Raw genomic sequence first — 13,579 nt, forward strand, 5'->3', positions numbered from 1 at the left:
GGCATGTGGGATCCTCCCGGACCGAGGCACGAACCCATGTCCCTTGCATTTGCAGGCGGACTCTCAACCACTGCGCCACCAGGGAAGCCCAGGAAGTCTCTTTGACCTGACTACCTAGCAACATGTCAACGTGTGCTTGCTTAATGTTTCTGGGCTTATTGATTCACTACCTATGGCCTGAATACAGGTTTATTTATGTTATTCTACACAGTTAATTGTTCATATTGTAATCAACACTTGTCCTAAACTTTGGCTCCTCAAGATGTATTTTCAAACAACTGAGGAACCACGCCAAGAATTAACTCTAATTACACATTGCACCCGTTTTGAGTACTAGAGATGACTTGAAGGCAAAACGTGTGTTATTTAAAATTATTAAGCTGATAGTAAATAAAATGTCATTTTGCCCAAAAGAGAGATTAAGTTGCAGCTCCCTTTTCTTTTTTTATTGCCCTCTTTGGTGTCTAGGATCAGACAAGACATTTTTTTCTCCTGATATTTAGTCTTTTTCTTGAATTAGTGCATATGTTTTAGCTGCTCACAAGCCACCACTCACTGTTCAGCAAAACAAAATCAGATTCAAACCCCAGAACAGAACAAACATGAAAAACACACGGGCTATTTATTTGATGTAGGGGTTATTCATAGTACAGTGTTTGGGTACTTTTTGGAGCCAATGCTAGTTGCCTCGGGGTTGGGTACTTTTTGGAGCCAATGCTAGTTGCTGCGGGGTATTTCTAAATTGAATTCCAGGAATAAAGTGTTGATAAATAGTGAGCATAAAAAAGCAATGTATTCATCTCAGCCACTCCCTTATGGAGTCCCACTGGCCTCTCCTTGGAACTACCAACTCCTTCAAGTAGTTAATTGGTTAGCTGGTTGGGTTAAGTTGGTGGTTCTCAACCCAATCAGACCCAACACCCTATCTTATGACAAATAAACTTAACCTTTTTTATAATCCTTAAATGAAATTCATATATAATAAAATCTAAATACACACAAATAAATATATATATATGTTTTAATAGTAATTAAAAGAGAAATGCTAAGATATAATTTATAATGATATAACTATTTTAATGTATAAATTCTCTGCAATATTACAAAGGAAGAAATAATAATGACAGACATTTGCATCTAGTGTAGATTCACCAAAATATAATATGTAAAGTAATACGCAATACACGATATATGTAAGAGCAATTAGACTGAAACAGACATGCTGTATTGGTGATTCAAAGACCATGAGCAGCATTGTAGACAATGATGTGATTTTCCAAAATTATGAACAGATCTTGGTAAAATTTCTAAACAATAGTGTATAATCTTCTCTTAATTTACATGGTAGTTATGCACCTAGACAATTCATCTTATATTAAAACAGTACAAGCTGTTTTGTTGCTTGTATGTAAATGGAGTTAGCATCTAGGCTCAGATAATTATAAGCAGGTTTTTTCTACATAAATGTGCAGCGAGACATTCAGAAGTTTGCAGAACACGGGGGAATTTTTTTTGTTGTGCAGAGCTATTCTGAGCACTGCCCTATTCTAGCCTTCCTAGACCTGCCTTCTAAATGCCAGTAATGTCCTGCAATCATTGTGTCATTCAAGGGCAACTGCCCTAAATTTCCCCAAATACTCTCTATTGGTGACACCACCCTCATTGACAACCACTGGGTCAACTCCTCGTATTAGATTTAGTCCCAAATCATTATGTTGATTTATTCTCCTGACTTTCTGTAGTCCTTGAAAACCAAAGGCATGTCTACAGTAAAATCCTCAGTAATTAGGTTATTGGGTTGGTGTGATTGGGTTATACTGGAGACTGTATGTTCCATGAGAGCAGGGGCCCAGTTCACCCCATGTGCACAATATATAGTACCTGCACAAGGCTGGGCTTTATACATCTTGCTTGAAGGAGTAAATAATTTGGGGGTTGGACATCTGGGTTAGTGAAGAGATATATACTATTGAAAAGGAATAGATTTGTTACTTTCAAGTACATGTGACGTCCAGATGCTCACTAGAGACCCGTATTTAAGTCTTATTCAAAAATACCATTTCAGTTGTTTCTGGTTGAATGAATGACATTATAATGAATGAAACCATCTGGAACCTGTCAAAGACCCAGAACCTTCATGTCATTTTGAGGGAAAGGGGGCATGTTGAGGACCCCACATGAACTGTGACCTTGGCCTAAAAGGTTTCCTTCACCTTCACAGTGGTCTGTGAAGCAGCTGTTAGCAAATCTATTTTTACAAGTGATGAAATTAGACTCAACACGGCAAATAATCTGCCCAAAGGTAGACAGTTGGCTCAACAGCAGAGCGGAATTTGAACCCAGAACTGTCTGATTCCAGAGGCTTCATCTTTCCAAGAAATAATACTGCTTCTCTTTCTTCAGTGAAGCAAAGCTAGGTGTCTGTTAAATCTATTGGGTTGGCCAAAAAGTTCGTTTGGGTTTTTCCATAACATCTTATGGACATTATTATAATTTTACTCTGTACAGAGTTCCAATTGTCATGTCTATTAAATTCCACTTTCCTAGTGGGTCAGTGATTTTTGCATTGCTCCTGTTCTTGGTTGGGTTCCAGCATTCCAGGTCTTGTAAGCTCACTTTAGTGGGATTCTTGAGGGACTACGTCCTCTTTGTCTTTGGGTCTCCAGAACCTGGTATGGTAACTGGCACAGAGTAGACATTCAGGGAGTGTTTGTTGGTTGACTTTAATTGCATGCTATTTCTCCTTTCAGGCCTTGGCCTTATACAATATTTCAGCGAGGCTTTGACCTGGTTTTGGGAGAACAGCCTTCTGATAAAATATTCAGGTAAGTTGTTGTCTAAGGACTTGCTTATATATCTCTGCGAGTCCCATGTCCCACTTCCCGCTGAACTTTCTTTCCTAGCGGTAATTTATAAAACGGGGAACACTTTTAGTCATCCTGCCCTCCTAGTGACAGCAGCGCTTGCCCTCCTTCATCCAGTGACAGCATGGAGGATGTTGAGGCCGGACAGATTCTGTTGGGGTCCTGGCTTCCTTCCTCGCCTGCTCTGCTCTGTGACCCCCAGTCATTTACTTAACCTCTTGGAGCCCCCAGTTTCCACATTTGTTAAACAGAGCTTCATTACATGCCTTGCTCTATTGTTGTGAGGCGTATATGAGATAATGCAGGGAAAGCCCCTGGCACAGAAACTGGCACAGAACAAGCAACTAATGTTAGTTTTTGCCTCTTCATTTTGCATCTAATTTGCACCTTCCTCATAAAGACTTAAGTTGTTCAAAATTAATCCCTCCCATCCCTGCCTCCCTCCTTTCTCAGCTATACCTCATTATCATTTTCTTTAATCTACCACCCTCCTGAACAAATTGGACGTTTCTAGTCCCTCCCAAATTTCTACCTACACACCTGGGAATGGTACATATTAGAAAAGTCAGCAAGCAGAGGAAGAGTTTGGGTGCCAGCCATGAACTATGAGATTTTCATGAAGTTTAATTCACACCAGACCTTAGCTGGAATACAAGTTTATTTCCAAGCTAAGATCTTATCATCCGTTTATTCTGTCTGTCAATCTATCTTTCACTTAACGTGCATGAACTGAGTACCCACTAAGTGCCAGAGATTGTGCTTGTGCAGGAGGTATGGACCCGAATACATCTCCCTTCATGAGCAAGCCCTCTGGGAGAAGAAGTAAATAGTCCTGCCCGAGTGTTTGATGTCAAAGGAGGCATTAAGCTACTGCATAGCCATACTGGAGGAATGGTGAGCGAATGGAAAATTTGCTTCCTGTTTTTCACTGCACTCATGCACTGCGAGGGGTCTCGCCTATTCACTGCTGTCTTTCCAGACCCCTTCCCCAGACCCTCTGTGGGGTCAGCCAGTCCTGGCCTTGGCGTTCATTTTGCTCCTGCATTTGCCTCCTCGAGCTGACTTCTCTGCCTCAGCTTCTCCTGCTCCTTCCTGCTGCCTTGGATGCACTGGGCTCTGCCACTGCTGTGCTCTCCTAAGGCACGCTCCTAGCTAGAGTGCAGATTCACAGAACCACTTCCTCACAGAGCCTGCCCTTGCCCTTTTCTCTCCCGATGTCTCTCCGGGGATGGGCTGGGTCATGTTAAGGACATTGGCCACAGGCTGCTTTTGAGGATTTGTGCCGCAAGAGGTGTTAGCTATATTCCTTAGACTATGACTCGGGCATTTAAACTTTCCAACAATGATTTATTATTTGGCAAACTTTCTTCTCCCTTTTTCCTGCTGCTGGTCTGTTGGAACTTATGAAGGGTGATAAAGATAAAGCAGATGGAGAGCCTGGTGGAGTTCTATTAACATGGATAAGTTCCCTCTCCCCTAAAGGTCCGAAACTAACACTTTGAAAAACCAAGCCCTTAATGAAATTGCTTTTAGAGTAGAACCAGCTCAAAAAAAATGTGTTTCCATCCCCACAAGCATCATTTGTTCTTTTCAAGTTTGGTAAGTACCAACTAGATGTGATACCCAGTCACTACAGAGGGGATCACATGTGTGGTTTGACCCATGCAGTCAGACCCACTATCTCAGAAGCCAGTGGGTTAATTAATAAGTGTTTAATCATTTTGATCCTTAACATAACAGTAACTAGTCTCTCAGATGAAAACACCAGGTCATGACCCCCTTATTTCAGGTACTAAGAATTTTAATGAGACCCTCCTGTGATCTGAGTAAACCAACTGCCAATGGCCAGTCTGGAAAATTCTATGACCTGGTCAGTGACTGCAATTTCTTAAAGGAGCTAAATGACTATTTACTTGCTACTCTGTTCACTTATGATTTAGAGTCTTGATAAATTCCAAGCCACTGCATATTTCCATGGACTGTGGAATAAAATTTAAATTCTGCCATTCAAATCTTTCCACAACTGAATGTCAATGTACAACTCCCTCTTAATAAGCTGCTCTTCTCCTATAGAACCTTCCATTCATAGTCAAATCTACCTTCTAACTGATCTACTGCCCCTGACAACTTGCATATTTCCCTCTCTGCACATCTGCTCAGACTCCCTCCTCTATGCATATTCTTCTCCTACTATAAACACTACCCATTGCCATGGTCCAGACCCAGTTTCAGCTAAACTCAACATCTATTGAGCACCCACTATTGCAAGGTACTGTTCAAGATGAAGTAGATATGACCAAACAAATGTGACCAAGATAGTCCCTGATGTCAAGGAATTTACAGTCTCATCTAAGAATTGTTCTCCAACCATGGCCCTATATGAGAGTCCCCAGTGAGTGGATAAGACTCTGGGCTTCCAAGGCAGGGGCCATATAAGTTCAGTCCCTGGTCGGGGAACTAGGATCCCACATGCCGTCTGGTGTGGCAAAAAAAAAAAAAAAAAAATTTACCAATGACATTACCCAGAATAAACCAATTAATTCAAAAGTTCTGGGAGGTGGGACCACGGCATGAGTGTTTTTTAAAACACGACAGTAATTCTAATCTGTACCCAGGATTGAGAAACACTGGCCTGAAGCTTCTCCAATCCATTGCATCAATCCACAGTGACTTCCTCCTTCCAAATTTGTATATATACTAGCTTTAATATTTATTTGTCAATTATTTATTTCATGTTGATTTTTAATTTGCCTATTTGCTTCTCCAATTAAATAGTTGTCTTCCTGAAGGGCGGGGAAATACCCTATATGGTTTTAAATATTTAATATCTAACATACCATTTTAAATATAGTTGGTCTTCAATAAATATCTGTAGATGATCATGTCAGGTATTTCCTAGCCAGATTAGGAAAAAACCTTGATACCTAACCTAACCTTGGTAATCTGTAATCCCAAAGAACCTGGGAAGGGTCCAAGCTAGACTCAAAGCGTCCAAGGGAACCCTGAATCTCCAGAATGAGTCTCTTCACCCAACTCAGCCTGATACTGCAGATGTTCTTTCTGTGGTAGCTAGGATCACTCCATTCCACTCGACCCTCTCGTGTCAGGGGTGACTACAGACCGAAGTTTTCTCTCAGAGACCTTCCTCCCGAATGCGTACCTGCATCCTTTGGAATAATACCTCATTCTGGCATGGCTTGCTCTAGGCAAGGGTGGAGATGCCAGGCTAAGAGCCATTTATCAGTTTTCCCACATTCTATTTCATGCCAAGCCACAATGAGAGCACAGGCTTTTTCTGTCCAGTGCTTTCTGGCAAGCGCTTGCTTCTGGACAGAAATTTCAAGCTCTAGTTCAAAAGGGCCATGTGCAGGACTCAGCCCACAGCTGAGCCATTAACTGCAGTGGTCACCACCAGCTGTCATGCAAGAAGGCCCAACCTAGGAAAACATTTCAGATATTCACCCAACTTCTCTTTGGTGGCTTTTTGAAGTTGTTCCTGCCAAATCTGCATGGATGAGGGATAGATGAGATTTTAGGACGCAGCTTTCCTCTGACAGTTTGTTCTATATTTAGTTTTTGGAGTCACTCAGTAGATTTTGAAGATAAAAGAAAACTTTAGAATTTTATAGGCATGAGCCAACATGGGCTGGAAAGCGGCTCTGAACAACACTCTGAGAATCAGACCAACCCCCCTCCTTCCCACTTATGGAGAGGTGACCTTGGGGAGGCTGCAAAACTTCTTAAAATGTTGCTTGAATGGCTTGGTAAAATGGAACCAAATGACTAACCTCAGAGGGCTGTTGTGAGGATAAATGAGGCAACTCCAAGAGCACCTGCCTTTAGAAAGTTCTCAATAAAGGTTAGTCTCTACCCACACCTGACTTTGCTTCCCTCACAAGGTTTCACCTTGACCCTACCAGAGAGTGAAGGTTTTCTTGTTAACTTGGTAGAGTGTCATGTTTCAGAAGTTTCTGTGCTCTGAGGAAGTTCTTTATCCTATCAAAGCCAGATCCATCTCAAACATCAAATGTATTCAAACCCAGAGGTTAACCCATATCCTGTTTTAAATGAAGAACAATTTTCACCACCATTTCTATCTTTAAATTGGAAAATTGGGATTATCTCCCCTAGCAGCCTGTTCGAACTAAAGAGCATAACTAAATCTCCTTGTCAAGCAGTCAATAAATATTTATGGAGTGACATTCCTGTGTCAGAAATGTTTGGCAGTGGGAATACAAAGATGACAAAGAACCATCCTCCGCCTACCAAGAGAGCACATTCTTATGAATGGTGATGGACACGTGAAAAGATGGGTGCAGATCAACATCTAATGGGGTGACAAGGCACCGTGTGCACGTATGCAGAAGAGAGTCCCTTACTCAGCCTAAGAGCACGAAGGCCCTGGAAGGCCTTCAGGAAGAGATGCGACCTTAACTGAGTCTTAAAATGAGTGGGAGTGCGACAAAGGAGAGAGGAAAGAAAATTCAGAAAGAAGGACTATTAAGAGCAAAGGCAAAGAGGTGAGAAAATTAGGACAACTTTTGGAGTTACAGTCAGATTGCATTGTAGGAACACCGAGTTTGAAGCAGGGCTTGGTGAAAGAAGAAGCTGAAATGTGACATCTTCGGAGATGTGGACTGTGTTCTTTGGGTCTGGGTGCCCTTAAACAGTGTCAGTTGGAGAAAGGTGTGGTTTGCATTTCCTTTCGAAAGTATTACTGCATGCAGAGGAGGAAGGGAAAACTGTGAGATAGATGGACATGGATGTCTCTCCCCGCCAAAAAAATGCTAGAATTGCCAACCGTCTTCTAAAATCTGTTACAGAAATTATAAGCTACAGGTCACCGATTTGTTGCTCTGCATCAATGCAAAACTTGTCATTTAAAAACTGAAATAGAAAACAAAAACTCCCGTCTATGTCCAAATAAACCGCCTTCTCCCTGGTACCATTCAATATTGCATATGTCCTCTCTGAAACAGTGTATTATGCGTAAGATTAGTGGTGTGCCCACCCCAGCCTGCCTATTAGAGTCTCCCTGTCTTAACAATGCCCATTACGAAACTCACTTAAATGTTGTTGCCTTCAACCCACATTCTTCCTTAAGTCCCAGGTTCTGATTGTGTGTGTGTGTGTGTGTGTGTGTGTGTGTGTGTGTGTGTGTGTGTGTGAGATCACCTGCCCTGAATTGGCTCCTTAATCTTGCCAGGTGATTGTGTGTGTGTGTGTGTGTGTGTGTGTGTGTGTGTGTGTGTGTGTGAGAGAGAGAGAGAGAGAAGGAACTGGCATGCCTTCAATTTCACCAGCTGCTCCACAGAAGAGTGTGGGTGGTGGGTTTCCTCTTCTGTCCCCCTAGTAATGGGTCTCCCTCACCTGGTGGAGACCCCTCCTGCACAGACCTAGCCCCACCCTAACCTCCTATTCCTGTGGGCAGGGAGAGTCGAGTGCCTCCTTCAGAGCAAAAAGAATCTCTGCTATTTCAATGCTGCTTAATGCAGAGGTTTGCCCCACAGGTCCAGGAAGTAGGGGACTGAGAGTATGGGAATGAGGGAGGAATCTCCCCAATCCTGGCCATGTCCCACTTGCTCAGTGGTTTTGCCTCTCCCCTGGGTGCCTGCTTTCTCTTCTTTCAGCGGCTCTGTTGCCCAGGTCTGTTGTTCAGGGAGTGGATGAAAATCACAGGGCTTGGCTGCTTATAACTCATGAGCCTTGGTCAGTGGGGATTCTCTGTGTCCCGCATCCTGGAGAGGGCTGCACGTCTCATAAAAGATCTCATGTCATCAGTCTGGTTTCCTAACATCTCAGGCAACCTGGGGAGTGAAGAGGGGAGTGTACAGGTTAGGGGAAAGGAGCGGGAGTCTGAAGTGGTGCTCTGTGACCAGCTTGCTAACGGAGCCGGTGCTGGTTCCATTTAATTGTACGCATCCTTCCATTGTTCCTCCCTGCACTTTAAGTGGGAAGGGGACGCCAGACTGCCACAGTCTCGTGCTATCCCACCCATGCTGGCTTTTATCCCAGGGACTATTTTTGACTGTGAACACAGAGGATTTGAATGCCTTTGAAATAAAATGAATGAATAAATAAACAAATCATCTCTCATGGTTTCCTTAAGCTCTCCCGTGAAATGCTGATTGATTCCTTTATTCCTTTTAGCCCTTGTTATAAGAAAAAAGAAAAATCTTCCTTGTCTCCTGAGGGTTAGCGGCATTTGATCGGGGTGTGGGTAGGAGTGCAGAGAATACATCTGGGCCTGCCTTCTTCATCCCTCTTCTTTCCTCCTGGGAGGCTCCTGGCTTCAGTCATTTCCGCTCCCATCACATAGAAGCCAGAAAAAGGGAGCTTTTCTTCTTTCTTTTCCTTGGTAGGGCTCCTCCAAGCACAGAGAGAAACCGTCGCTACCACTGTGGGTGTGCAACGTGGGGGATGGGAATGGTGGGAGGCCAGTACATCTTTCCAATTAAAATGCTTCCAATTATATCTGACTTAAGATCAGGGAAGCCCAGTTTCAAATCTGAAGGAAACTGGAACTTGATTGCTTATGATATGAAAAAAAGAGACACTTTTAACAGCGGGCAAGTGGGTGCCATCATCAGTTCTCCAACCGGCTGGACACGTGGGCAGAGGTAGGCCTCTCTGCCTGCCTCAGACTCGATCATCTCATCCATAAAATGACAATAAGCTCTCCTTTTTGGAGAGGACTACGAGGGTTAAGAAGGAGGCAGCTGGAGGTGGAGTGCCAGGTCCTCCAGTGGGTGCTTATCCCGCCCGTCATAACCAGCTGGTGTTGGGTGTCTCTGCAGATTCACCTACACCCTCGGGGAGGGCATGTGGTTGCCCCTCAGCAAGAGCTTTGTGATTCCACCAGCTGAACTGGCCATCAATCCATCAGCAAAGTGTAAGACAGACATGACAGTGATGGAGGATGCTGTGGAGGTCAGGTGAGTCCAGCCTCAGGACGCTGAGGCCCACAGTGGGTTTGGGAGGCTGAGTGAGAAACTACCTGAGTGCCCAAGGTGCTGGGAAGGGAATCAAGACAAGCTGGAAGGAGAAGTTGGCAGGCTGCCTTCCAATTCCCCAGATGCAGTGCCAGGATCTACACTATCTGGGTCAATATTGCACACCCCAAGTCTCACGCACCGAGAGAGGACATAAAATTAGAGTTTAAAAGCACTTCCCACAGACCCTCAGGACTGACAAGCAATAAAATGTTAATTTCCTTGCCTGAGTTGAGACCTTCTTCTCTGACCAGGAGTTACAGCCTTGGCTTATTTCCCAGAGATGGAGAATGTCCATAATTTGTTAGTTCAAGGCTCAGAGTATGGTTGATCTTTAATATTTGTAAGAGAGAGTAAGACATGATCCGGTTGGCCAGACAGCAACGTGGAATGTGAGGCTACCTGTTGCACCTGGCATCCCCTGGCCCCCTCTTACCTCCTGCTCTTTCTCCCTACAGAGAGGAGCTGATGACCTCATCCTCCTTTGACAGCCTGGAGGTCCTCTTAGATTCCTTTGGACCAGTCCGTGATTGCAGCAAGGATAATGGGGGCTGCAGTAAGAACTTCCGCTGCATCTCAGATCGCAAGCTGGACTCCACTGGTTGCGTGGTATGTCTGCCCTGTTGAGCTTGTAATTTCAGGAAGAGGGGCCACAGGATAAGACACAATGCAGATAGAGTTGAAAGCATACTGTGAGTAAAAGAGAGGGTCAAGATTGATTCCTCCCTAGTTGTAACTACCGTCTAGTCTATATTATGAATTTTCTTTTGACAGAGATGAGGAGCTAATCACCAGTCATTTAACCAAGAGGTATTTATGGAGCACCTATTGTGTGTAGTATAACTATCCTAGGAAAATGTCATGAACTATATAGCATGGCTCTTTCTTGCCAGTCCTGCACTCTAGTTGGTGAGGGATCCCCTCAAACAAGTTGAGAACGAATTAACTGCTTAATAGTATAATATTGACTCTAGTAGGAAATAGACTGCAGTTACTATAGTAGGAAATTCTAGAAGAAACCTACCTTTGTCAAGAGTCAAATTACATTGAGTATAATAGGAAATTTGAGAAGACACATACCTAAGGCCAGAATGATGAAAGAAGCAAGTTATGCCAGGAATGGTAGAGAAAAAATAGAAATATGTCCTCTTTGAGACCATAGCAATGAAGTCCTGCTTCCCCAAATGTGGTTTTCTACTTTTATCGGCTATATGGACTTTTGCTACGTGTAAACTATGTGATGCTATGAACTAGAAAGACTATTTGGGTTAGAGTGGACCAAGCTATCTCCCATGCCATGGATATGAAGATTGATGGACCCACGCAGGTAAATGGAGGCAGGAGCAGATGGGCCAGGCTTCAGTTCCTGGTGCCTTTATAGTAGTCATTTTCATGCCCATCAACACTATTGTCAGGTTTCAGCCATCCCTTCTTTTGAGGGCGGAATGATGCAATCCTGACAGAGAGGAGAGGGAACAGGGCAGAGAAGAAAGACAGGAAAGCCATACACAGAGTTGGCATAAAAGAGAGGAAGAGGTGATTCACTGAGACACGTTGTTATGCAGGGTTTCCGGTCAGAGCTGGGAGCGTCCAGCTCTGGAGAGGATATGGAGCCTCATCTTGCTTCCCAGTCTGACAGCTGTGCTCTTGTAAAGGGGCCCAGAGCAGGGGTAAGCTGTGAGGATGCTGGGGCCAATTCCATCTTTCACACCCCCTACTTCCCTGTCTCTGAGCACCTGTCCAGGGAGCTATTCTCCATCAAAGATGGATTTGTACCTGGGTCCAGAGCGCGACTCTCTCAGCCCAAAGGCCTCCCCAGACTTTCACAGATTGGGCAGCAGTTGGCAGGAGCCTGATTCCTCTGAGAAGGGACAGAAGAGAAAGCAAAGAAAACGGAAAGAGAGACGGCTGAGGGGCAGGGAGGCAGAGGACCAGTCCATCAAAAGGAAGGGAAGGCAGAACAGAGAGGACTACCAGGAAAACACAAAGAAAAGTGCTCTTTAGGTCATGTCTTCCAGAGGCAGCCAGGAGGTAAGTCGATGTCCCAGGTGCTCCCCTCCCTGCAGCTAGTCTGCTTTCAGATGTCTTAAGCAATGAGCTTCCCAACTGGCTCCCTCAGGAGACAATTTCACTGTCTAATGGAGTTCCCAGCTGAGATACATTTTTTAAAAACTATTCAGCCTGCATTTCTTCATCCAGATTTTAACCTTTCCTTCCTTGCTGCTCTCTCGGGTGGGTCATTATAAATACTGAAACACTGTGGGTGCACACATGTAAACATCCCTCCTCTACCACCCTCATCCGAGTTTGAGCATGCCCACACATTCACACACGTGCACATGGATATATTCCCCATCTCTTCCCACTTCTCTGCCCTTTCTCTGAGCCACTCAGGGTTTGCCTTCTGTTGGTGATCCCAGCCCCTTTTAGTTGACATATTGCTGTGCTGATGTATTTTTGTACCTTTAAGATTGTGATCTGTGAGACGGGGCTTGCAGGAATAGTTCCGATGAATATGCATTTGCAATAAGGCCACTGCATTTGCGAATCGGAGCCACTGCAGAAGTCACCCAATTATACCAGCACTTGGCATTAGCATAAGACTTTGAAGTCACTGGCCCATGTGGCTCTTGGAGGGAGAAGGGGGCCAGGCCCATTCAACTGACTGTTTCTCATTGGCTGTGAAGCACGGGATCCCCGAGGCAGGAGGACTGGGGCTTGAGAGCTGATGGGCCACCTCATATCCTTGTGACCCTACTGAGAAAAACTTGACATTGAGCCTGATCTGATTCCACTGGGCATCAGTACCATCCCGCAGCCTTGGTGTGTTAACCCAGGGGTTCCGTGTCATCTGGAGTAGGACCAGGGACAAGGGCATCAGCTGTGGCACCTGCAGTATGGAGAGAATCAGGCTGCCTTCCTCCTTCCATCCACATCAACCCTGACATTCAGTTCTCTGAGTGTTGAACTGAAAGGCTTCCCTGTAAAGGCATAGGCTTATGAAAGAAGGAGAGGAGGCACTTAGAGCACGCTGGCCCTTAATGAACCTGGGAAAGGGACAGAGATGTGGGAAGAGACAGGTTCGATCCCCTATTTTCCTGGCTGAGTTCAAGCCAGACAGGTGGGCTTGGTCCACATCAGCTGCTTAACCTTCCTTCTTTCTAGGAAGTCAGGGCACGTCTCTCTGTTATGCATGGACTCCCACAGGGTTAATTGCTACCCAATTAATTGCCCTGTTGTTTATGTAGTCTCTGGGGACAGGAAACAAATACCCGTGAAAGGCATAGCCCTGTACCAGCCTCAGTCACTCCGTTCCAAACCAGACAGATCACTCTCCAACGGCAGGACTGTTGAACGTTTGGATGATTCCTGGAGCAGAGGTCCGCCCCCGCCCCAACCCCTGCGGACAACAGGTCTTACTCCTACCCATTGTCTTTATTGTGCGAGGGTTGGGGCAGTGGTTCCCACCCGCAGAGCACAGAGTGCCATTCTCTGTTCTGTGGAGCCCCAGGGGGTCCCGCAGAGTCCATGTGTTAGTGACCTATGGCTGCTGTAACACATTTCCACAGGTTTGATGGCCTAAAACAACAGCCATTTTATTATCTTACAGCTCAATAGGTGAGAATCCAATTCCGTGTCCATGGGCTAACGTGAAGGTGTCGGCAGGGCTGCATTCCTTTCTAGAGGCTCTGTTCCTGGTCTTTTCCAGCTTCTAGAGGCTGC

The 13,579-nt window shown here is 44.8% G+C and overlaps 1 protein-coding gene across 3 annotated transcripts in view; it reads left to right on the forward strand.

Annotated features, from left to right (window-relative positions):
* The window catches only part of ASTN1 (astrotactin 1), a 328,942-nt gene that overhangs the window by 217,924 nt on the left and 97,439 nt on the right, over positions 1–13,579 (forward strand). For all 3 annotated transcript variants that reach the window (XM_059073144.2, XM_067031110.1, XM_059073133.2), the window contains exons 9-11: positions 2,751–2,825; positions 9,662–9,799; positions 10,315–10,465. In XM_059073144.2, the coding sequence (XP_058929127.1) occupies positions 2,751–2,825; positions 9,662–9,799; positions 10,315–10,465 (364 nt within the window). The remainder of the gene's footprint in view (positions 1–2,750; positions 2,826–9,661; positions 9,800–10,314; positions 10,466–13,579) is intronic.

The sequence above is a fragment of the Kogia breviceps genome, chromosome 1 (genome assembly GCF_026419965.1).
Source record: "Kogia breviceps isolate mKogBre1 chromosome 1, mKogBre1 haplotype 1, whole genome shotgun sequence".
In the NCBI taxonomy this organism is placed as follows: domain Eukaryota; kingdom Metazoa; phylum Chordata; class Mammalia; order Artiodactyla; family Physeteridae; genus Kogia; species Kogia breviceps.